Source organism: Pundamilia nyererei, unplaced genomic scaffold, assembly GCF_000239375.1.
Source record: "Pundamilia nyererei isolate P.nyererei 1_Seehausen unplaced genomic scaffold, PunNye1.0 scaffold00113, whole genome shotgun sequence".
Classification (NCBI taxonomy): domain Eukaryota; kingdom Metazoa; phylum Chordata; class Actinopteri; order Cichliformes; family Cichlidae; genus Pundamilia; species Pundamilia nyererei.
The window spans coordinates 861,207-887,167 of record NW_005187514.1 but is presented as its reverse complement, the minus strand read 5'-3'; the positions used below and the strand labels follow the sequence as shown (position 1 = coordinate 887,167).

The 25,961-nt window shown below is 39.3% G+C and overlaps 1 protein-coding gene across 2 annotated transcripts in view; it reads left to right on the top strand.

Moving 5' to 3' along the window:
- Positions 1 to 25,961, top strand: part of fbxl17 (F-box and leucine-rich repeat protein 17) — a 217,911-nt gene that overhangs the window by 143,114 nt on the left and 48,836 nt on the right. For both annotated transcript variants that reach the window (XM_005741722.2, XM_013913073.1), the window contains one exon: positions 4,497 to 4,573. In XM_005741722.2, the coding sequence (XP_005741779.1) occupies positions 4,497 to 4,573 (77 nt within the window). The remainder of the gene's footprint in view (positions 1 to 4,496; positions 4,574 to 25,961) is intronic.

Genomic DNA, 25,961 nt, shown 5'->3' with positions numbered 1-25,961 from the left:
TATATATATTATTTTCATCGTAATCTGTACTCCATAGTCTGTCAAACTTTTTGGGTCTGAGGATCCTAGAAAGAAAATTTTGTTAATCAGAAGATAAGTAAGTTAAACTCTTTTTTTCTCTCTGGAAAAATACCAAAGGAAGCGTGAATAAGTATGAGCAAAATATATATTTTACCTGATGGTATAAAACAAATATAGCTCCATCTAGAGCTTTAAGTTTTCAGAGAAATAATTAAATTGTTTATTTACCGTTGAGAGTTCTACATATTGGCTCAGTAATGGGATAATAACATCTTTCTTTCTTTCAGGTAGCAGATGTGCTGTATTCATTAAAAACAACTTTTACATTTTTTTTTTATGATTTTAGAGTTGAAGAAAGGCTGCATTCTTTGGCAGGCGGCATTAGCTGTCTTGGAAACACAGTTATATCTAAAATGTTTTAGAGTTAGAGTAATCCATACCACTGCTCCTTCAGGTCCAGTGGTATGGATTTAGTAATTCAGTTTAGATAGAAATTTTGCATCTGACTTTGCGTTTACGAATGATAAACTTTAACAATTCCCCGGTTCTCCAAGCACTGAACCACAGTTAGATCCTGTTGAGGTTTAACTGTAAAAACAAGATTAAGAAAGGAGGGACACTTTAATTGTTTACCTCTAGCTGTTTGTGCTGGCATTACAGAGACAGTAAACTACAAGATGACCCCTGATGAGACTCACTTCCTTTGGTCCTTTATCCCCTCACTACTTGTGTACACATGTGGTACTTATTTATCATAGAAACCATTTTATTGTCATTTTATTGGAACAGATAGCCTGGAGCTGTGTATTGGCTAGCTGCATAACTGTACGATATACAAGATGCTTGAACGTCATCCTCCTCATCCTCCTTTTCTTCTGGTGCTTTCCTTTCTTTTATTTATTTATTTATTTCATTTTTAAAATTTTCATCATTTGATTGGCCGTAGGTGTGCATGAGGGCATGAGCTGTTTGTGATGGACTAGCATCGTGTCCAGAATCTAACCTGCCTCTCACGCAGCATCAGATGGGTTAGGCTTAAGCCCTCTGCAGCTCTTGTTGAATAAGTGGTGAATCATTGTCTGTCTGCTTCTTCTTCACTTATCATTGCCTCAGTAATTTAGTACAAAGTAAAACATTTTTTTTGTTTTTCAGTTTCCTGATTCTTTCCTCTCCATTATTCTGACACAGTTTCGTTATCTTCTAGCTTATCATTTCTGCTCCTTGATTTTCTTCTTCAGTGATATTTCTCTTCTTGCCTCTTACACTGTTTTATCATCACCGCATCACCAGATGTTTCTGTCACTTCATCAGTCCACCTCTGTTTCAAACTGCTTTTCTTAATCCTTCATCTGACATCAGCTGTGTCATTCTGTCAACAACTAACCTCTACATCTATTGTCTGCTTTCCTCATCATATCCACCACCTTTCTGTCTTTCGAATGTTTTTCTTTCTAAAACGTCTTTAATCATTATCATTTTCCTTTTCCTCTTCTTCACCCCACCTTCGTCCCCATTTACCAGTAGTTTCTCAACAACATTGCAATGATCTTGTCTTCCTCCGCTTCATGTTTGCATTCATATGTTTTACCAAAATGATTATGCAAGAAGGCCTTATCATATAGCATCCTTCCTTCCAGCATTATCAGGCAGTGTTTTTTTTTCTCCCTAGATTAAGCTCTTATATAAATGAAAAAGAATAAAACCAATGGTCTGAGAATCACCTGTCAAATCTGACAAAAGCCAACCTTGGTGACTTTGCTGCTAAACAATGTGTAAAAAGAAGATTTGCTTGTGAATTTCCTTCTAATTTGCATGCATTTCATCACACTATGAATTCGTTTAGAGTGCTGACACGATCACTCTCTCAAATGCCATGCTCATTAAGTCTATGGTTATATAGTAAGCCAAGAACAAGTGCACTTACAAACTCTCAAGGAAATTCAGATAAGACCAGCTTTCCCTAAAAACTTTTACTCTATCTTGAAGCAAATAAGAACACAGCTAAATACAAATATTTATCATGTCGTCCCAGTTCTGAGAGCTTCACTCCCGTAACACTTGATATGAGTAATCCATTTTCAGTCCTCCGTACCAACAAAGTGGTCTTTTCTGTGCCAACACCTCAGCTTTCTCACTTTCATGTTTCTGCATAAACAACTAAAAGTAAGATGGGCAATGCTGGAGAAAGGCTTTGAAGCCACCAGCAGTGTCCTGTCACACTCTGCAGATCAGAGAACTTAGGCTTGACCCCCTGGGGCCTTTAAAAGAAAGCAATCTGTTTTTTTTAAAAACCCACCTGCATCTTTACTATAATAATGTATAGGCCTGCCACTCCCTTAAAACTGTTATGAACCTCACTTGTGTGCTTGCATCACGGCAACTGACTCATGCTGATTGGCTCCTGTGCTCTGTCAAAACATGAACACTATATCCATTGAGGGGTTTTAGCTATGGGGGTCTGTACGCTGTTCAAAAGGATCAGATTGCTAATGCTAGCTGACCTTTGTGGTGTTTGTGTGGAGTTTATGCATCTTGAAGCCCATCCAGGTTGCATGAACCATGTCTTGGTTATCACTTCGTGCACCTCTGCTTCGTTTTGCTTGGTCTTCTTTTCGATCCCACCTCCTGTCATTTCACCTCACTCAGGCCTTGTTAATGGCCTCTTAGTCTTTCTTCTCTTTCTCCCCCACTTGCTTAGATCTGTCAGTCTCCCATGATGTAGCCCTTCGACTACTGTACAGAAATTTCTACTTACTGTCTCCTGCTGTAGTTACTCTCCCTGCTCCCTCCCGCGTTCATTGATGTCTGATCTAATTGCTTTTGCTCTAACCCTGGGGACCTGGGCACAGTGTAACAAGCTCCCAGAGGATGCACTTCGCCTCGGCCTTTGTCGCAGTCCCTCAATTGCTGCTTTCTTTTTTATCCGTTTCCTCACTAGCTCTTCCCAGTACATTAATTTATTAGCAGGTCTAATACTGTAGCCCCCCGACAAACAGCATGATATTGTGACCCTGCGGTAACTGATTCTAATCTAAGGCTGGCCACAGCACAATCTTGAGTCAGGAATTGCCAATTTCAACAGGTCTTGTCTGTGTTTTCTTTTATCCCCATCACACAGGCCGCAGACAGAGATACAGAAGAGTAGCTATACAAAGCAAGAAAGGTAGGATGAAGTAAGAAGCAGAGAGGAAAAGAGGAAAATAAACAGGCAGAGATGCGAAGTGACAGTGAAAAAGTGGGTGAAAGACAACCTGATAACATGGAGAGACTCACAGGACCGCTGCAACAAAAATTTTAATAGAAAAGGCAAAATATAAAGATGGAGTCCAGTGAACTAAAGCAGATGGGTCAGTACACATTTTAACAGCTTTGGCTCCACTCAGAAGTAAGAATTTCAAAAATATAACACACATTTTAACTTCTCTCTCTAGCACCTGTTTACTCCTTGATTAGTTTGGTGTTATATATATCACACATCAAATGAAATCCATGAACCGGGCAACCTTAAATTCTTCGTGGAGAAAAAAACAAAAGAAATCTATCTTAAGCAAGCCGTTATTGTATTTTAAGTCCTTTTCGCTAGATATTAAAGAGGTGCCATGAACAGCACAAAAGGAAAGAAATCTCAGATTCTCACTCATGCTCCTGGACTTTCATGGAGTGCATTTTGGAGTAACCTCCAGTCGCCAGTTCAGATTTGTGTAAAGCAGATTCTTACAGAGCGCACTGCAAAAGGGAGAAAAAAGTCCCTCAATAGTACTTCTGTATTTGAGATTTGAAACTCACCTGCAACAGTCAGCTGAACATCACGATTTCTCTCCCACCTCTGTTTTCACACACGAGAGCTGTACAGTATGCATGTGTATGTGCTTCTAGTCTGTTTTGTCTCATAAATTTTCATGAAGAACACCAGCGTCAAGATCAAAACATTTTCTCCTGAAGGTTAATGGGTCAAATGCGTTGATCAAAATCTACTTGTTGCACGCACTACTCTCATTAGAGACATTTAAAGAGAATCATTTGATACAGATACTCTGATCTTCCCCGTGGCACTCTCTAGTGTATGCTGTCTATCTATCACACACACACACACACACTCACACACTGTGTTGGTCCTTCGGGATCAGACAGTGGACTGAATGCAGATATGCCTCTTTGAAGTGAGCAGGCCTACAACTAATGTGTGTATGAGAGGCACACACATGCACACATTCACACATACACTCTGGCTGTGTTGATGCATACTTCTTTAATCAGATCAGGTATTTAATTATTAATATGTGTGTTAAAAGATGACCCTGCAGCAGTGCTGTTTAACCTTTACTGTGGAATAATCCGACGTGCCTGTGTGCGTGTGCATAATCGAGGATTGCATTGCAGTGTTGCCCTCAAGGAATATTGAAACACAATATACACGACGCAGATGCTTCTGGTGATGTTTTAAACATTTATTGTTTTTCTGTGTCTCTTTGTAGGTGTGTGGAAATCATTGCCAAGGAGGGGAGAAGTTTGAAGGAGCTCTATCTCGTGTCTTGTAAAATTACAGACCACGGTAGGATACTTTCAATCACTGTCCCTTTGTTGCAGTCAACCGCCAACATTATCATCATTTCCATTATTGCCCACATTCACCACTGTGATTCAGGACTCATTTGATTTTACAGCTTTCCTCTTATGAGACTTGTAAACAGTGAAAATATTATTGAAAAGTTTCAAGCAGAAGAAAGCAGTGTTAGCTGGAGCTCTTCTGCACATTTACCCACACTAGAGCTTTACCAGAGATTTACCTTTAAGTAAACTCTTTAAATAAACCGAGAAGCATTACTCGGCAGGCCACTCAATGTCAAACCATGCGGTGGTTACTTGATGGCTGACTTTTGTGAATTCTTATATGAGAGGTTAAATAGTGTGCTTTCTGGAGAAATAGTCTTTCAGAGCACATTATATGCGGTATGAAAAGGCTACTCGGGATTTATATACATTTACTTGTGTTGGTGGATTAGAGTTGTTTGTATTGTCTGATGGGGGACATACATGGTGTTTTCATCCTCAGCATACACTCAGGTGTTATATATCTCTTTTATATCCCTGTAGCATCATCTCCTCTTTTTATTTTGTTTACACTACCTTGCCTCTCTGCTTGATTCCATTCTGCCATATGTTTTGCGGAATATTTGAGTCTTTCATCAGCTGCAGTACAATACACAGTTGGAGTTCGTCGGTACTGAAGCATCGGGAGTGCAATCCTGGTTCTTTGTGTGGCACTGTTTAGTTGTGTTTGTGCATGTGTGCACCCTTCAAATTGCACAAATGACACTCCCAGCAGCGCAGCCGACTATTTTCTTTGGGTGCCTGCTTTCTCCAATCTACTGTTACTCGAGTCTGAAGGGTTTTTACCACTTATGCTATTTCCTGTTATCTTTGCAGCTCAAAATACCCACAATCTGTATCGTAACAAAAGCCAGCCCCCCCACCCCAAAATAAATATTTGGTGTGATGCATGATAGCCTGAGTTTGATCGTCAAAAAAAGTTTAATTTGACTTTAAGCTGTAATAATTCCCAACCGCAATGGTTTGTCTGTTTTCTTTTGCTTTTATATTATGTTAATTTGTTATTGTTTGAATAATTCATCTATTCAAATTTCCTGTTCGGAATTTCATAAAGGGACTAATGAGATAATAAACTAATGGATGTTCTGCTTGTTTGTCACATGGGGTTCTCTTATTTTTGATACTTAAATGTGTTAAACTTAAGATAACAAGCCGTCTGTTCTTTTTTTTTTTTTTTTGATAGTTAGGCTTTTCACCTGTTGACTTTTAAGTGTTGTTTCTTCAGTTTTCTTTTGTTTTGCAACTCACTGTAGTTTGACTCTTTAGCTATTAGAAATTACACAAAAAACTAAGCTGTTGCTTGTTAGTACCATGGTGATTTTTCTATAGTCTATCGAACTTTGGCATTTGATTTTCTTGATGTAAATGCAACGTCTGTGAATAGTTTTTAGCTGGTAATTGTTGTTAAAATGTCTATAAAATGAAACGTTAATATACCTGAGTGTCAAACTGGAACTATAGCGCTTGAAGTTTATCAACACAGTCGAGAGAAACTCATCGGGCTTTGAGAGGATTTTCATACATAACAGCACTATTGTTGGATCATGTGGCCCCAAAACGCTTGTTTCATTATAAATGGAGAACATGTAAAACAGTGACAAGTGTGGCACCCTGGGCTGACTCCTTGTTTGATTGGTTTTCTTCCATAAAATTTGGAACGTCAACAACAATAAATTACTTCAGGCTTATTGTGTGCAGAAGAACAAGTAGCCCGAACACGCACAGGACAACATCTTGGAATGTGCGATCCACTTGTCTTAATGGATCCAGGATGCTTGGATCCATTGGCAAGTCATTTAATTTTGTTATAAATTGGATTTTAGGCTTTTCCTGTTTGATTTTGCACTTGGAGAAACACCACAGTCAACAATTTATTACTCCGACTCTTGGCTTTTTTCCTGACCGAACTACTTCTATTACATTTGGAAGGCTGCACACTGCCCCACACCACACCACTACAGTTTTCTCTGTTCTCTGCAAAGTAGGGACAAATGATATAGAAAATACTTAATGTTGCCGTCACTAAGCGTTAACCTTCCATAACATAATCATGATTATTTGTGTTGTAGATTGTAGACTCGAATGGTTAATCTCTAACGTGAGCTACCATTTGCTAACGATTTCTGTGAATTACACTAACAACAGTCACCTTGACCTTTCTGAACTAGAACCTGAACTGCATTTGCGAGTGAGTGAAACATTATGTAGGCGTGTGTCTACTGGTGTCTGATTAATGACTCCAAAATCACAATAGTACATTAAACCAGGAATGTTCACAGGCGCCCGGTATATATCCCCTTCTCTCTGCTTGTGTCTCTAATCCTTTTGACCAAGATGAATTAGCGATATCTGATCTTCTTCCTTCACTAATGATCCCTCTGGCCCTCTTTGGCTGCTGATAGGGTCTGTGTGTTTTTATGTTTGTGTGTACATTTATCTCTTTCCAGGATAGAGATGCCTGTTCTTAGAGCTCTGTACTCTAACACAATGATTGGTGGATTTCCTGCTTCAGCCTCTGAAAAATTAAATCACAGAAATGAGATTTTACATCTGCCAAGCTGGCCCCTGTTTTTTTCCGCCCATCTCCGCGCTAATTATTTTTATTAATGGCTTCTGTGAGTGCATTTGAGATGTCCACAAGCCTCTTACGTTTGAGTGTTCTGTTTTTTCCTCCCAGCTTTTGCTTCCTGTGTGATTTTATAGGAGCTTTGAAAACAGATATAAAAGGAGACAAAAAGACAGGTTTAGATGACAGACATGAAAAGCTGGCAATATGTAATTTTACTCCCAGTGCAGATGGTTTCAGAGATTATCTTGTGAGGAAGAGGAAGTAAATGGAAAAAGTGAGGATAGAGCATTTTGGGGTAATGATCTTACTGAAAGCCCAGTTAGTGCCATGGAAAGAAAAATTACTTCCAAATCTTGTGTGGCATTCATCAAAGAACATCGTACTAATTAGCCTAAATAACATTTTGGTTGCAATCAAAGCAGTATAGAGGTTTGTTAAACACCTGGATTGTCTGATTAACATATTTCATATGGTTTGTGATTTTCAGCAACTAACACCTACAACTTATGATTGATGATAAATAATGGGCACTGAAAGATTTTATTAAACATCCTAAAGCGTTCTTTTCAGATTTCCTGTGTCTTGCATTACAAGTGGTTTTCTCTTTGGGATACTTAGTCTTCATACACATGGTCTTTTCAATCTTTTCAGACATTTTTGCTGTTCTCGTGTTACTTTTAAAGGGATTAACGGCGAACAGAAAGCTATAATCCTAAACCAATATGAAGAATTTAACAATATGATCCAGGCTAAAAGCTACACAATTGTTGCAGCTAAAGGAAAAAAGGAAAGCTGGCAAAGAAAAAAGTTTACAAGATATCTTTCATTAAATTAATGTGTTTATATTCTTATTCCTATTCTTATTGTTATTTCAATATTAGCCTCATTCTTTCAGCTGCAACGCTGCCAGTGTTAAAATAATCTTGGGAGCAGGTAAAGACCAAATGAAAAACATATTTCAAACATGTAGGCATGGTTTGTTTTAGAAATGTTTTATAAAGCTTGCAAGGCTTTTTACAGTTCTGGGATTTACAGTTCACTATGTAAAGGCCATTGAGAGTTCTTGCTGCCAATAGAAAAGAGAAAATGTGTGACTCATTGATGTTCATCAATGGAAGTGAAAGGCTTTAGACAGTGTCTGAAAAACCAGAGACCCTGTCGCTAACCCCCCAGGATGCTTGTTGTGCTTTTATGTGTGTTGATCTTGGGTAAAACTTATTTACCTTTAATAGTACAGGTGAATCAAGAAGTTGATGTTAAATTAATTATTTTAAATTCATTTGCGTGTGTTAGTTACCTTGATCCTTGGTACTCATTTGCTGTATTCTCTTGTTCTTGGAGTCGAGTAATCATAATGGGATACATTTAGTGTAACCAAGACTCAAAGCTGTGCTCCTTCTAAGCAATTCAGAGTCTTGACCCTCTGTTTAAGAAGGCTTTATCTATAAAGTGCCCTCTTATCACTGATGACTTTTGGGACTGCAAAGGCACTTTTGGGACATTTAAAAATTATGTTTAAATATCCGGTTAAGTAGTTAGTCTGAAAGGGAGATACTGGGGTCTAGAAACAAATTTCCCATGTTATAGATTTTGTAGAAAAGAAGGGTCAATTAAAGCCACTAGAGATAATGTAAAGGAAGTATTAATAAAAGAGATTATATTAAAAAGCATTTTCTTCTAGCAACTGGAAAGATACAATGTGGTGATTCACTATAGAGCAATGCAGGTGGCTCACAGACAACACATGCCACTTTATTTTAGAACTATTCGCACACATTTTTGTGATTTATATCGTTATCGGGACGATAGATGTCTTAATATCGAGATATGAGATTTTGGTCATATCGCACAGCCCTAATGGACACAATTATTGTAATTTTGTCTCCGCGCAACAATGATTTGTATTTTAGATTAAATAATCAATGTGATTTAAGTGGAGGCTTTCAGCTTTAATTAATCTTTAATTGGTTTTCAAAAGTATCGCATTCATATTTATACATGATGCTGCATTTTCAAAGAGCAGACACAAGTGGACCATTAACTGACCTGTAATTTCATTAATAGGTTAGTCGTGTCCTGTCAGTATTGAATGGCCAAATAAAAAGATAAAAGACCTAGATTTAATTCCAGCTTTTGAATTTGCATTTGGTATCTCTACACTGGAACTCTCAATGCGAGGTCCAAGGAGACTTTGAAGCAAGTGACCATTTAGACTGAGAGGTCAAAATTATTATTGGAGAGGTAGTTACAACGGGAATGTAAAAAGAAGGCAAGGACTCGCCAGCTCTGCAACACCTTGAGTGTGAAAGACGGTCAGTGATCACAGAATTCTTTCCTTGGTTTTTTTTTTTTTTTTAAAGAACCCAACATCTGGCAAAATCAAGAAAACTCTGGAGGAGAAAGAGATGTCGTCATAAATGTAAATAGAGAATGTTTACAGCAAGGTGCAAACACCTGGTTAAGCTCTGGAACATGAAGGCAAGATTAGACTTGAATGAATTCTGAAGTGTACAGTTCTTGGATCCAGCCAAATTTTGCAAAACCGATCAGATAACATTTTATAGTGAAAATTGGTAATGACCCACATCATACTGCAAAAGCAACCCAGGAGTTTCTCATGGCAAAGAAACGGGATATTCTTCAATGGCCAAGTCAGTCACCTGATCTCAGCCCAGTGGAGCATGCTTTTCAGTTCCTGAAGACAAAACTGAAGCCAAAAAGACCCACAAACTGAAGGCAGCTTCTGTAAAGGCCTGGCATCTCCAGGGAGGAAACCCAACATTTGGTGATGCCTATTTGTTGTAAATTAAGACAGTCATTGAAAAACAATCCTTACACTTGAAATTCCCTTAGTTTCTCCAATTATTTTAGAGCCTCTGAAAATGTGGACTATATATTAAAATTTGCTGTAATTCCTAAACAGTAAATGTAATACTTTTGTAAACATCTTGAATTCTGCGCTTCAGTCACATCTTGAGTGTTTGATTTTCGTGTACAGATGGAGAGTTGTCATCGTCTTAATACTTATGGACCTAAGTATATATTACAACACCTTTTAAACAAAAAAACCCAAAGTCCATCTCAGTTCTTTATTCCCATAGGCACACGAATGGCGAAGTCTTGGTTTATCCATTTCCCTTGCTGAATTAAAAGTACCACTATGTCATGGGTTTGAAAGCTGATCCTGATGAGAAAACCCCCTTAGCCACTCTCCCAGTGCTAATCAGATCTCTACACCACCACTTTCTTCCTCATCTGACTGACCCATACACTGGCAGTGGCCCATACTGTATCTTCAACACACCTGGATCGACAGCGATACCGCCTCGTCTGCTCTCTCTCCTGTGCTCATCGCCTTTGTGCTCCTTTTGTTCTTACGCTGTGTGTGTTTTGCATTCGCATGCATTCAATGGTGTCTACGCTGTTAGTGCATGTACATCTGTCTGTGCTTATCTTGTCCCTTGTAGCCCACCTGCATTATCCAAAGACAGAAACAGAGACCTTGGCACCTCCTTTCCTTACATATGGTAATTCTCCTGCTTCACCCGCGCACCTCTCCATGATCCTTTACTTTGTCAGTCGTGGCCTCCTGTGTACATCTGTATGAATACGAGATCGAGCGAGACACCTGTGGGAGACGGTACAAGTGAGAGGAAAGAAAAGGAGCTTTGGTCTGCTTTTACAGGACTTCCAGCAGAGCTAGTATAACATTGGGAAGGGGGAGGAATGATTTCAGACTTTCAGAGAGATGGAAGTCAAATCCTCTTCATTTTTGTGTACACAGTACAGCGTTTGGTGATTCATATATTGAATAATCTAAATATTTCTCAGAAAAATAGTGATTATAGAACAAACTTTTTTTTCTTGCACTGCTGATAGAAAGTGGAAGCTAAAGTGAAGCTTTACGGAAACGTGATTAAATACTCAGCGTTTAAATCGGTTTACTTTCAGCTCAGGTCAATTTGAGGCAAATCGTGCATGTAGAGTAGCCGTCTGACGTCTTCTCTAAAGCAGTGGCCGCTTAGAAATCAAGGATATCGTTATAAATGTTTTGGAAATACTTCATGTGGAAGTGTCTTCTGTCCCTAATAAAAAATCTTGACAGTGACAGCCCATCATCCAGACTTTTGTGATTGTGTTGTGAGGGATTGAGCTACTCAGTTGTGAATTCCATTGTTATGTCCATCTGTATTTACCCATCTGTCAGCTTGTGAGATTATTGTTGTCATTCAGTTTTTAGCGTCTTATTCTCTTATTTGATCACCCCCTTCGTAGCTCTCACATAGTCAACATGCATCCACATTTTTCTCCCCTTTTCTATTTTTTTTTTTGGGTTGCCTTCAATCCTGTTCCAAGACCAAACCCCTTCCTCCTCTTTTCCCCTCTTATTGCTATTTCCATTCATCTTTCAGCGCTCGCTTTCATCTGAGGTGCTTTACTCTAAACGCGCTGAACGGTGATAGATGGGGCTTGCGTGCTCCTCCCCTTGAGCGGAGGAGTGAAGTATTGCTGTGTGTGCTTCGTTACTGCTGCGTGTGTATATCTTTGCAACTCTGTGCTTGTTTACATGCTTTTGTGTGAGCGTTTGCGTACTTTTAACAGGTTTTCCGTGCCTTTGGGCAAATTTTGATACCCACTCACTCCCTAGAGTATTGTAGTGCTTTTTACAAGGTGAGGTTACTTTGCATGAAAGCACAGAAACTATCTTACTGACGATGAAAATACATCTGATTGTTATCTTCCCCTGTATCGTATGATGAGGCTGTAAGGGTATACTGTTACGCAAGAGTTCTCGTGCTTTTTAAGCTTAATCCAGGTTTAAAATGTTATTTTTCTGCACAATTTGTGGTTTTGATTAACTTGTCATAACCTGCAGAACAACACTGGGATCAGTGCATTAAAGAAAAATCATCGTCAGTTGTATTTAAATGTGGCTTTACCTCAGAAGGATACAGTAAAGATATCAAACACTGTTATGCTGACTATTCCTTAGATCACTTATTTCTTTCTTCCTTCTTTCTTTGTCACATCTGTTTCGCTCCGAGAATTAGTTTTCCATGTTTCTTTTTTTAGCTGTTCAGCACCATATATGCCTAAGTGATGTGAAACATAATGTAATGTAAACTTAGATAGTGTAATAGCTTGTTTGCTCCTCTATCTGGCATTCAGTAGGTAAATAACGTAACCCTAAGAGCAGCTGATTAAAATGCGCAGAGCAGTACAGCAGATTTATGTGGGCTGGTAAGGGGAGCGAGTCAATAGACAATCTTTGTCTGTTTTTATCGCCACTGTGCGTGTGTGTGTGTGTGTCAAGTATGAAACATTTCACGGTTTCTGGGCGTGCAGCTTAGCATGAGTAGAAATCTTGATATCCCTGATCGCTAGTATACATCTGTATTTTTTTAACCTGAGACTTTTGTTATTTAATGCCTTGGTGTTACACAAACACTGGCAGAGACTTTTTTTTAGCTTGTTAGGTTTATTCAAGTCCACTTTAGAGAACACCAAAAATCGGTATGCTGAAAGAAATTCATTAAACAGTATAAATGTTTTAAATAAATGTTTTAAGTTGTCTGAGAAATGACTGTGGTGTAATTATAATTGAGGCACATACAATTATTTGCATTTACGTTTATATACTTGAGAGAAACAAACTGCTCGGTGATTAGTAAGTGTTAGAAAATCACTGGAGTAGATGGTAACAGTGGTTACTGTCTAATGCGTTTCTTTAACATTTAACATGTAAAAATCAGCTCTGCATGTTTGACTCATGTTTGTGTTTAGTTTTTGGGTAATTATCTAGTCTTTGAAATGTTGTTACCTCGTTGTTCTTGGATTCTTAAGGTGCCTTCTGTTTTCTGGTCAGTATAACCTTAAAAGGCTGGGCCCGGCAGACGTCACCAGTCAGGGTGCATATCTGAGGGAACTCGGAGAGGTGAACTTGATTTTAATTTTTTGACCTCAGGGCTTGATTACACAATAGACTTGAAGCACAGGCTGAAAGAAATTGTCATTCTGGAGACAGTTATATGTAGCTCAAGGAAATCCCTGGTATGGCTGGACTTTTTTAGTTAATTTTACCAAGAACAGTATGCAAGGAATTTAAAAGCAGCTCAATGGATCGTGCCCTAGAGACACCAGAGAACAGCGGCTTCCACCGATGCTGTGCCTTACCAGTCCAATAAGAGAACAACTGACATGTCTCTAGTCCTTGGGTCAGCCAGTGACAATTGTAGCTCAGTGTCGGCTGACTTCATTCTTGTCTTGTGTCACAATCACCTCACCTCTTCCTCAATCTGCTCTCGTGGTCCTTACTTGTCTGCTACCACACATGTTCCCAAGACAGTTCCCCGACAGGTTGAAGGCTTGTTTTTTCCTGCTGTTGTGGAGCCTCTGACTTGACAAAGCTTGTTTATGAGTTGACCAACATCTCAAACTGTAAACTACAGTATTAGTATTTTGATCTTTGTTTGTGTGCTTTTGTTTGTTTGTCTGAATAAAATAGTTTTATTACTTTAACGTGCCTGCCTGGAATGCTATATTTATAAGACAAACCGTATCCCATGTCTGAAAAGGGCTATATGGTAAGGATCAAACTCATAACACGGTTTGTTATCTCTGCAACAGTGCCTGCACACTGGGGAAAAAACAGCGAGGATTATGAGGAGTTCATTAAACTGGACTTACGGCAAGTCCACCTGATTGCTGAAGGATGCTGACATTTGTTCTTTCTTATCAACTGCTAGTGAAAATCATTATTAATTAATCTACCTGTTTGGTTTTATTCATCAGTAAATTATTTAGTTTGTGTTTTGCCAAGAAAAGGTGATGACTTAAAATGCCTTCTTTTAACCAATCAATTGAAAAAACATAAAGTTGCTATGAAAGGGAGCACACCCCTACTCCTACGAAACTAGCACCCCTAAATATGCAAGGCAGCCTTTCTGTAGAGAAAAGAAGAATAACCAGTTTCTCACCAGTTGTGAGTTTGGAAAGTTCATTAGGTAATATACAGGAAAATTGAGACGGTGACAGGTAACGAGGGAGCAGAAACAGCTTGAGAGGCTGGATCTGAACCTCACATGGAGAAGGCATTTAGCTGCATGACTGCTCCTCAAGTGCAGAAGTGCGCTTATATAGGATTCCAATCTACAGATACTCCATAGTCTGAAGTATATAAGTTGAGATTTCCATTTCCTTACATCAGCCTGTGGTGGTATTTGCAGATCGGAGAGCTGCGCAAAGAGGCTGAAATTGAATTAGTTTCCATATATTGTCCTCTTCTCCTCTTTCTCCTGCTAAGCCCTGTGGTCTATCCACTGTTTGCCTTATGGGGTAGAAAAGCGAGGGGGGCTTAAGCTGTGAAGGCTGAAGCTTACGTCGTCGACCATCTTACTGGTCACACACTTTCTCTCTCACACCCGCTAACACACGCGTACTCTTGCTTCGGGGATTACAGCCGGGCAAGCCTCGTTTGCATTTACACACACAGACTCGAACGCAATCACACAAGACAGTACACGCATATTATAGATGCACTTTTGAGCTTTTGCTAATATCCTCCGTCTCACACACACATCAGCCAACTTCAGCACACACGCTTTCCTGTAACTTGTGGAGAAAAAAATCCTTAAGCCTCTGCTATTTTAGGCTTAAATCTGTGAAGGGGAAGCACTGAAATGACTTGGACGTATGTGTTTATGTACAGATTTATGCAAATGCATTTGTCCTCTCTGTGTACACAGAAGTATGTGTTCCTCTTTATGAGTGAGCGCGAGAGTGTGCGTGGCGCCACAGGATGTAATCATGTATCTATGAGCTGTTGGATGACAATAGTGTTTTCGTTTTTAATAGAGGTAGCCTTAGTAACAATAGGCCCCATGTGTGTTTATGAAGCTTTGATATAAATGGTCCATTTGTTCTTTCTCTATCTCACTCCGACAATCTCTCCCTCTTCCTTTCAGGCCTGCAGTTCCTAATAATAGTACACTTTAACTGTGCCCATGGGACACAATAACACCAAGCTGTGTAAGTGTAGGAGATGTCCCTGTTATTGCTGGCTACAAGGAATTTGTTTATAGAAGTGAAACATTGCATTTTCTTATTTCTCTTATTAGTTTCATTGTGTGTGTCTCTGAGTCTGAAAGTATTTCTCTAGAGGCGGCATCACACTGTGCCATTGCTTCCGAGCAGTACTGATACAACCCGTGGACAGGTGTAAAATGCTCAGTGTTGCTATAATAATTTGGAGGCTCCTGTTTTTTTTACTGTGGTTATCACGTTTTATTTTCTTGTTCTTGCCAACTTTCTTCCTCCTCCCCGTCTTGCGCTCTTATTCAGTCTCAATCTCCTCATCTTCCTCCTACTCATCTCTCTCTCTGCTGGGAATGCAGTTGTCCTTTAAGTTATGTGGGCGTTGATGTAAGTTGTTGCCCTGACTTGAGAGGTTTTAATAGTAAAGTACCCTGTTGAGGGTTGTGTAATTAGCTCTAGTTTAGCAGAGCGCTTTAAGAAGATGACAACTTACTGTTCATGAAAGAGGTATTTTGTTTTTCTCTGACATGCTTTTGATCCTGTATTGTCGCTTAAGAGAAATGTTTTTTTTTTCCCTGTTTTTTTTTCCCTTCACCCATTTGTTGAACCAAGTAACACTGATTTTAGAGTTGTTCAAGCATCGGCATTCAAGGGATGAACCAGAATTGTGTCGGTATGACAGAAATTTAAATAACGTTTTTGTTATTAGCAACCTGTTCCCATTTCTATAGTTGAATCAATGGAAAATGCCAAAGTTAACAGCAGATATTAAAAATGATTAAATAGGAAAAAACCTGCCAGGCCTAAAACACTCTGTATTTACTTAAGAAATAGGGAAAAAAATCCAGCAAAGACCTGAAACGAGACCCAAGAGACACATCGACCCATCGATGAAGAGTCATCAGAAATGATCACAGTCAAGAAGCCATTCTCAACACAAGAAAACATTGAGAAAAGGCTAAGGTATGTTAGATTTCTCAAGAACAGGACTGAAATCAGAGGCAACAGCTCATATGATGATGAATCCAAACACGGTGGAGGCTCTGTCATGGTTTCAGCCAGGGTGTTGAAGATCTCGTTTCGTCAATTTTGATAAGTACCATCTAGAAAGTATCTGATTGGTATTGTCTGGAAAGCTTATCTGGATAGAAAAGTGTGAAAAAGTGACAGAGAATGAATAAAACAGGGAGCCAATATCCAAACAAGAGCTTTGGATGTAATTCAGGAAGCCTGGAGAACTTTTCCTGAAGAGTATTTAAAGAAAATAATTGCAAGAAAGCTTAGCTAAGAGACTTCAGGCTGTGTTGAGTAAAAGATGGTCATATTAAATATTGACTTTTAAGCTTGTTAGAATTGTACAAACTCTGTATTTGCCTCATATACTGCATTGTCATATATGTTTGCAATGTCTCAATACTTCACTGTACCCATTTCCTATTTTCCTAGTGAAGTACAGTTTCTGGGGATAGGTTAATTGGATAATCCAAATTGCCACTAGGTATGAATGTGCGAGTGAATGTGAGTGTGAATGGTTGTCTGTCCTTGTGTGTTAACCCTGCGACAGACTGGCGACCTGTCCAGGGTGTACCCCGCCTCTCGCCCTATGACAGCTGGGATTGGCTCCAGCGCCCCCCGCGACCCTGAAAAGGATAAGCGGAAGCGAATGGATGGATGGAGTACAGTATAAAGATATACAGTAAGAGTGACTCAAGACTTTTGCACACTACTGTATTTACAGTTTCACTTCCTAATTGTAACATCTCATCTTACCAGTAGCAAAATATAAAGAGATAAAATGAATATTGAACAGAATTGAGTTCATCTTATTAGTGTGGCTCTGCACAACATTCCCAATTTCTCACGTGGCCCCTTGGGAAAATTAATTGCCCATCTCTGCTGTAAATGATTCAGCTGTCCAAGTGAGTGAGCCGTGACCTTTTAGATGCAAGTAATACTGCATGTTTAACTAATGTAGTAGCCTCATCATATAAAAATAACCCCAGTTGTCCTTTCCCATTTTCCCAGTATGTTCATTTTTCTTATTTAGTCATACAAAGTCCACTACGTAAAGGCAAAAAGCAGCACAAGATGTAATACTAAAAGAAAATCTGGATGCCGTTTTTGCTCTAGGCCAAGCTCTTTAATTGAGATGTGTTCTTCACCGTTGAGGCTTAAAAAAACGTTTTATTCACTTTGAATGTCACTCATCTTTTTCTTGTAGCCTCAGAATAATTTCTTTGAAAAAACTACAATTACCCTAAACGATAACACGAAAACTGTTGTCACTCCTAACACTGTCAAAATGAAAAATAAGTAAATAAATTACTTACAACTTGGCCTACTCAATTTGAATTTCAGTTTCCTAACATGTGATTAGCGACATTTTAATCTGCTGCAAGTCAATAGCAGCATGCTGCTGTTAAGATTGTGTTGGAGTTCAGTTACACTCGATATTACAAACTTTCTTCTTAGAAGGTCACTCACTCCCTCATTTTTCTACATCTGTATATTTGAGAGATAATGCCACTGCTAATCCCTTGCAAGGTCAGTGCTTGTATTGGATGATTATCCCCCACTGTTTATTCATATTTCCTGCCGATGTCATTTCCTCCTGCTGGCTCAGACCTTTGACCTGTCATTTACCTCCCATAGTTGCCATGGTTTACTCCACCTCGGCGGCCGCCGTCCGAGAGAACATCCCCGTCTTTATCTCTGTAGGATTCTTCTGCTTACAGGAAGGTTACTGAAGTATCTAAATGTAAAATCTATTTGTACTTAAAGGTCACATTTCATTTGGATTCCTAATATCATCTTTTATTTTGTTTTTTTTCTTCTTCTTTTTTTCATTGGCCCCTAAAGTTTTTCATTCCTTTTTTGCCCCCTTTTCTCTGTCCGTGTGATGTCCTCTCATGCTGTTACTTCATTGTTTGACAAATGCATTGTACATCATTCAGCTGACAGAGAATGGCCATAATACATAATGCATTGGCCGTGTTTAAATGGCTCAGCTCATGACTCTTAAATATGTTTCAGCAGCAGTTCTGGCAAAAAGCCACAGTGTCACACCGGGTGCTGGCTATTCCCCCCTCATCATTTGATCAATGGCACTGATAAAAGTAGAGCAAAGCCCCCTGACATTAGACAGAATGTGTGCGTTTGTACGTGTTTATATGATAAAAGGCATGTATAATTCGCTGCTCTTTATACATAAAAGGAGTGGGAAGTTGCTGTCTTGGCACAAATCGTGATTTACTCCAATACAGCATATGTACTTCATTCAGCATATGCCTGTTTTGTATAATGTTTAGGATTGCATAGGATTCTTCGATTGGCAGTAAGGTTATTCCCTTACCTTGAAGCTAAAAGCACACACTTCCTTAGTGTTTGCCTTCTAACAACCTCTTTCTTATTTGGAAGTTTTCATAAATTCCATCTGGTGTTAGCACAGGGCTTGTTTTAGTTTGTTACCAGTCAAGAATTTTTTTTGTTTATTGTACTTGAATTAAGCCTGCAATGGTTTAAACCTGTTCAGTATTACCTTTGCCAGGATATTAAAGTTTTTTCCAGCATATTACTTTTGTGTAAAACATCTCAAGGCACACATTTTTTAAAACAGAAAATTAATATTGGTTTCAATTATTTGTTCAAAACAAATCAGGCTGACTATTCAAAGTGACTTCAGGCTACAAATTGAGTAGCCCTGGTTTATGACTTCAGCTTAATGAATGCAAAAACAGATGAAAGGTGATTAAAATCCTGAGGGCAAGCTAAAATAGATGATTACCTTTGTGAATTCACTTAAAGTTAATTGAAATTTTTAAATGTGAATTAGGATTTAATATTGCTTTTTGATGTAGCATATATGTTCCTCAGTGTGACAGCTGTACGACACACATTCATACTGGCCCTTGCAGTGACTGTAGAGCAATAAATAATAGTCCAGCACCCAATAGGCACTCGTGTTTTAGACCTCAGTCACACAGGCTTAGAGACCAGTTAATGTCCTCTAGTAACTACCCCTTGCAAGTGGTTTCTGGCAGTCTTAGATGAACTTGTTTACAAAGAGAGGGCTTGTGATTGCTTTGTTCTCTAGCAGATTGCTGGTGTTACCCATAGTTTGCATGGAAGACACCAACTTGTCTGTAAACACTTGCCAACTACTCTCTTAGTAGTAAAACTGTGAAAGCTTTGATGGAAACTGTTTGCATTCAAAATAAAAGTGCACCACTGCACAAACATGTTTCAAAAAACCTTTGATTTTGCAGGTAACTGGTCAGAGAGTAGTTGGCAAGTGAGTACAGACAAGTTGGCATGCAGACCTACAGGCAGGCATGGCAATCAGCTAGCAACCAAAGCAATTACAAGGAGTATTTTTTCCTTGATTCCAAGTGAAATAAGAATTCTCCCATTTACACAGTAACTACTTCATCGTGGTCTCCTTCCTGCCTCTCCACACAACGTTATATTCCTCACACTCTTGTTTCTACCTAGATGTTCTTGTTTGCTACTCAAGTCTGTCCATGCCTCACTTCCTCTTTACATATTCTAATCTTCCTTTCCCCCCCTGCCCTGCTCCTATCCACTCTCCTTCTGTTATCAGTCTGTCCTGTAAAGCTTCATTTACAGAGCAAGCCTAATCAGATGTGTACCAGTGGAGGGCAGTTTGTGAGAGCAGTGTGTGGCCCGATAGATAGGAAGGCTTAACAGAAGGGGAGCGCGTTGTAAGCCCTCAATTATATGCGTGACACCCAGATACAGGAAAGAGACACTTGGGGGGCCTGTTTGCGCTATTGCTCATCTGGGTGTCATTTTTGGTTGTGTGAGGATGGGTTTACATGCATATCATATTGTTCACTGCAGTGTGCATCAAGTGAAAAACTGACTGTGGAGTGGTTTTTCAGCTATGGAGTGAGCACATGCTATTAAAGCACGTGTGCCTTCTGTTTTAGGTACAATTATTATGAACAGTGAATTTTTCCCCCCCCCCTTTTTCCAAAAATGACATACATGCCTGTAGGTATCTACTATGTGTGAATATTGTGTAGATGTTTGTGAACGTTTGTCTTTCAGGTGTGAGCATGTTAAGAATCAGTGATTGTGAACAGAGCAGATGTCCTCGTCTCCGTGCTTGTCAATGACACATTCATGTTAAAAAATGAAAACACACTTCAAATTATTACACGTTATAAGAAAATCTTTCCTGAACATGCATACAGCCATCCCTGGAAAGGCTTAATATACTGTTGCTGTCTCCATTTAAACTTGCTAAAACCAGCAGATGATATTCAAGTGTATTTTTAAGCCTTTGGAAAATAGTGGTTATAATAGGCTAAAACTGTAGATAAGGCAGGTTAGTAAAATGTTATTGAAACCTTCATCCGCAAGCACTAACCTAAACAAGAGCTCGGTGTGGATGGCAAAAAGGGGGCTATGTAGAGGCTGTTCTTTTCCTCGCTATTTTCAAGGCTGTTTAAGGCCTATGGCGAGGCTCTGTAGTGTTGAACCCACGAAGACACCAGAGTGGAATCAGATGAAGTACGAAAAGGTGAGCTCAGGAGAGCAAGTAATGAATTGTGTTTGAACATTTCTGCTGTTAAGGTTCACTGCTTCAAGGCTGCCTACCTCTGCAGATAGAATATTCATCTGTTGAGTTGTCCCACAGAGGCATCAAACCTTTAGCAAAAAAATAAAAAAAAAGAAAGAGAAAAAGGAGAAAAAACTGTGTAGCTTGACCTTCCTTTTCTGCTTTATCGTGCAGCCTCCAGTACAAAAACCCCCCAAAACAAAAGAGAGCTTTATTTGACAATATCCATATAAAAGTTTTTTTGTTGACCTGTAACATTTGACCATTCTTTGAGGTTTTGCAGTGAAAGGTTGATCACTTGTGTTTCCATTATTAAAAGTATTATGTATTAAATGTCTCAAAGCTAAAGTCAGTCAGTACTTGACATGGATCGTTATGTGTATTTCCAATGCTTAAGCATTGATGGGTAAAGCCCAGTCACACGTGCCTAGAGACTGGATGGCAACTCCCTGGAAACATGTGGTCACTGGGGAAAAATGTGTTGTCCCAGACTGGTTGGCGAGTGTTTGCAGTTTACAGTGGCTGGGAAATCAGCCCCCAAACCCCCAGTCATGATGGTCAGTCTGATCAGAGACACCCCTTGGCAACCACAGGTCTCTAAGAAAAAGTGTGTATTTCCCAAGTGGTTCGGATGTGGTTTCTGGCAGTCGCTAGGTGAAATTTATCAAAACAATTGTATAAAGTGCTGCACCACAAACCTCTTTGCGATTAAATCACTATCGCAGTAGAATTGCATGGAAGGCACCAACTAGTCTTACCGACACTTAACTACTCATCATGCGGTAGCAAATCTGTGAGAAGACCATTCGCCTTCACAGTAAACGCTGTGCTATGTAACATTTTTCAACAGGCGCAACTTTAACTTTAAAGGTAAACAGTTGTTTCCTCACACAGTTGTGTGACTGAGGCCTAAATAAACTGATTCCATCCACTCAGAGCCAATAATGCAATTTTTATGAATGAGTACAGGTGGTGCTTTTGTGGCACAAAGATTTTCTGTTATGACATCTCAGGTCACCTGGAGATAATCCTGCCCCCTGATAGGATTACTTGTAAAAATAATTAAGTAAATAGATAAAGCTGATAATACTCGATAAAGCCACATTTTCGAGAGCGCCTAAGGAGTTAGTCAGGAACCAAATCTCATCCTCATATTCAGAACTTTTTTGTTGTGCTTTTAAAAATACACAATCTGCTGAGGTTGTTAGTTTAAAATTTTAGTAAGAGTTGTTGATTGGCAAAATAAAGAAGTGTGAAAGTACCCTAGGACTTGTACATTAATAAACCCAGGGAGTCATATAAAATGCATGTGCCAGAATCTATTTTATCATCAACTGTCCACACTCCCAGAAATTACCTCACACATCACTACATCTCTGTTTGACCTTGTGATTCACATGCAGGTCATTAAAACATGTCATTTTGTGTTAGTTTGTTTCATTTCAAGGTGCTGTCTAGTCTAGAGTCTCTGATAGAGAAAGGCCTTGTTTGGTGCTGGTTTAGTTAACCCTTGTAGTGATCAGCCTCAACAGCAGCCTCAGTCGCACAAAGACAGCTTTTCAAGCCCCACGTTTGGCAGGAAACCAGCTATTACAAGGTCAACACTGCCTTTATTACTTCTTATTAGTTTGGATTATACCTCATTGAAATGTTACATAAACACACACCCATATACACGTGCTTACTGAGCTATAAGCTCTCCAGAATTGCACTTGGAAATTCTGCCTCCCACCAATAGACATACCCTGGGGAGCTCAGGTAAACATTAGCTCTATGTTTTCCTGTTTATTGTTTGGCTATAGGCTGTGAAATTTCACTCGCTCATCACAGTTTGCGGGATGAAATTTTCGGTTTTTGTTTGGAAACACTGTCATATGTTTGTAACTAACATTTCAGAGATCTACATGGAAATGCACACAGAGTCAGTGAAGAATGCGCTACAGCAGACGTTAGCAAGGTGTTTCAAGCACTGACTATAATTAAATTGCGTTTCTTAGCTGTAATTGTGGAAGTGTGTTTTCCCCTCCCTTGTCTGTAAAGATTGTGTTTGTGAGACCCAAGGGCACTGATTGTTTAGAGTGTCTCTCCACTCTGTGTGACTCCGCTTTGCCGCAGGTGCTCAAAGTAACCCTATTGGAATGCAGCAAACGTGCCTCCATTGTGGCATAAGATGCATTTTATCGACACCTATTTTTCCCCACTTCTCCGAGTACAATCATAGATATTTCTGTGGCCTTGGCGTCTAGCTAATACAATAAGTGTAGACATACAAACTTACACAGAGCCAAAGAAAATGCCCTTTTATTGGAGTGGAGTGAAGCCAGTTTGTTGAGAGAATGCATCAAATTGGGGTCTGTTTGTGTCCTTTTTAAAGCAAAAAAATCTTGTAATGGATTTTTCTTCTGGTTTTCAGTAAATTATAAGATGAGTCCAAGTAAACAACATGCATAAATACCAGTGCTGTCTTTTTGCAAGAGAAAGATGTACACGTCTATAAAGAAGAAGTAGGTAAATAGGAGTGAATATATAAAATGCTCAGTAGAATATGGCATTTATATTGACAGTCAGACCATGAAATACATCTCTTTTTCACTCCTACACCATCTCCCCCTCTCCTGTTTTCCTCTGTCTTCTCACTTATTATTCACAGACCATAGTCCATTGCTAAGTGCAGGTGAAAAAAAGCCATTAAGTCACTGGCTGTGAGGCGTGTGCACCAATTCGTGTGTGTTTGTGTGCGTGTATGTAAAGTGACAGGAAGACAGATCGCTGCCCATTCTGAAACATGACATTCTAATCGCCTTGCATGTTAATTAACAGCCTTTATTGAAATGTTTCTTGTGGCGGGCGACACTGGAGGCTTAATGACTGGAGCGTTCAAGTTATGGCTGTGGAAAGAGATAGGTGTGTGCGAGTTTGTACAGGAATGTGCAGTGAAATGCATAGCAATGAGGAAAATCCCTTAAATGCTCTTCTTGATTCCTACTTCTGGTTCACATTAATCCAGCACTTGTTTGTGCATTTTCTCCTGCTCTTGCAGACTTCTTTTCCTTAATTTTCTTCCCTGAGTGGTAAGGTCGAAAGTGGTTTTGTATCTAAGTGAGTTCAGCGGGTTTTTTTGCTTTCTTTTCTTTTCTTTTTAAAAATCCCAGCAGGGATTTGGTGGTGACACTTGCGAAACAGGCTTAACTGACATTTCAAAAAATATTAAATATCCACCATATGCTCTTACTAGAGACAGCGTGGCAAGTTCTGTGTGTGTGCGTGAGTGTACATGTCATCTGAATGATTGCACATGTGCTCTAAAATAGAAGCACAAACACTGAAATGACTCATAATTCAGTACTGGGACTTTTGAAAGTCTAATTTTAATGAGCACTTTCCTGCTGTTTTAATGGTTTAAAGCACAGCTCTGTAAATTCATAAAATAAACACTTGTAATAGCTGGGGTTAAGGGGTTTGATTTAAGAAGCTTTTAAGGACTTATGTTTACAGTATGTAATCTAGAATGAATTCCACTATAACACTAAACAGTATTAAGATCAGTTTACCTTAGTCTGGCACCCCCTGAAAGTTATTAACCATCCTGACATAATAGTTTCATTTAAGTGTATTTTATCCTTGAATTAGGTTCTGTGTTTTTGCACTCTGTTGTCAATATTGCTTAATATTTTCACATAAATGTTCAAAAAATGGCTGAGAATGTCATTTAGAAATCACTCCTACTTCACTTGGCATACAGAGTCATCATGATGGTTCATTGTAATGCAGATTAAACATTGAGATCAACCAGAAGCTGCATATGCAGTCAATATAATTTTTTTCTGACTAGGTTAAAGCAAATGTCTGTGCAATTTGTACGCTGGGTGTTTGGTGCAAATCAGCACAGAGCTACTTCCCTTTGCTTTCTGTCTGAACACACCTCGGAGCATAATGGAACTCGCCTGGAAAACAGTTCTGTCATTTTCCTCCATGAGCCAACGTGCTGTGCCTGTGTTGTCTCCAAGCAACACCACTGTAAATCAATCTTTTCTTAGCCATTGTTATGTTTAAACAGCCCCTCCCCCAGAAGTACCTTGTGTTTGTGGAGGTAGCTAACCCTTACTCTGTTGCTTGTACCTCATCTAGCTCTCCCACAGCAACATGTTCCCCTCCTTAATTCATATCTCTTCATTAGCTATAGCTTTCTCTTCCTGGCCCCTTTACTAGTTTAGCTGCCACAGCTCACGTCTGGAAATATTCAGAGCAAATTAATTACATAGATAATTACTCTGGGCCGACTGTTCAGCGTTAATTTTGATCCAGTCTTTGCACCCTTAGAGCACTTTTGAGTCGGTGGAAATATTTTTCAGCACTTACTTGGTCGAGGGAGCAAACATTCTGTGTCAGAATTAAATAATTAACGCTTAAACAACTTACATACATCAGTTTTGGATATATTTCTGCAATATTTTGCCTTGAATATTTGCTTAGTTGATAAACTTCGGCGTACCACCCACGTCTTCACAAAAAGAGCATATTCTAACACTTATACCACCATTCAGCTATGAGTTGCTGCCTCAGTCAAAACCCAAATATCAAATACATTTTTTTCGAGTAACCTGTGCTGTAAGTTGAGAGCCCAACCTGGGGCAGCTCCTCAAGGCTTACTTTTTGAGAGGATTTGGGAGATGCCTCGACTATTGTCTCCTACAGAGGTAATCTGAGGTAAGCATATGGAGTTTCTCCAACAGAGGTAAGAGAAGACTTGATGCCATCAGATCTGTGTTGCTTTGCAGCTTCTGTTAAAGAGAAGTCTGCAACATCGGACTATCAGTTGCCATGTGTCAGAAATCCTTCTAATGTGGGTTTGAAGAGAGATTGGTTGTCAGACACCGTGAGCTGAAATGTTTCCTATAGGGAGCTAGGTGCCAGCTTCCAGTGATAAGTGGAGTTTCTGGTTGTTCTTGACACCCTTTCAAATGAGCCTTTAAAGCCACTGGGCAGTGTCTTTCTTTGTTTCCGTTTCCTTTTTGTGTGTGTGTGTGTGTGTGTGTGTGTGTGTGTGTGTGTTAGGATTAATCAATTCCCTCTAAGTGCCTCCTCCAAAAAACCTTAAGCACTAGCACCTTAAGAGCATGGGCGTCCAGGTACACACCGGCT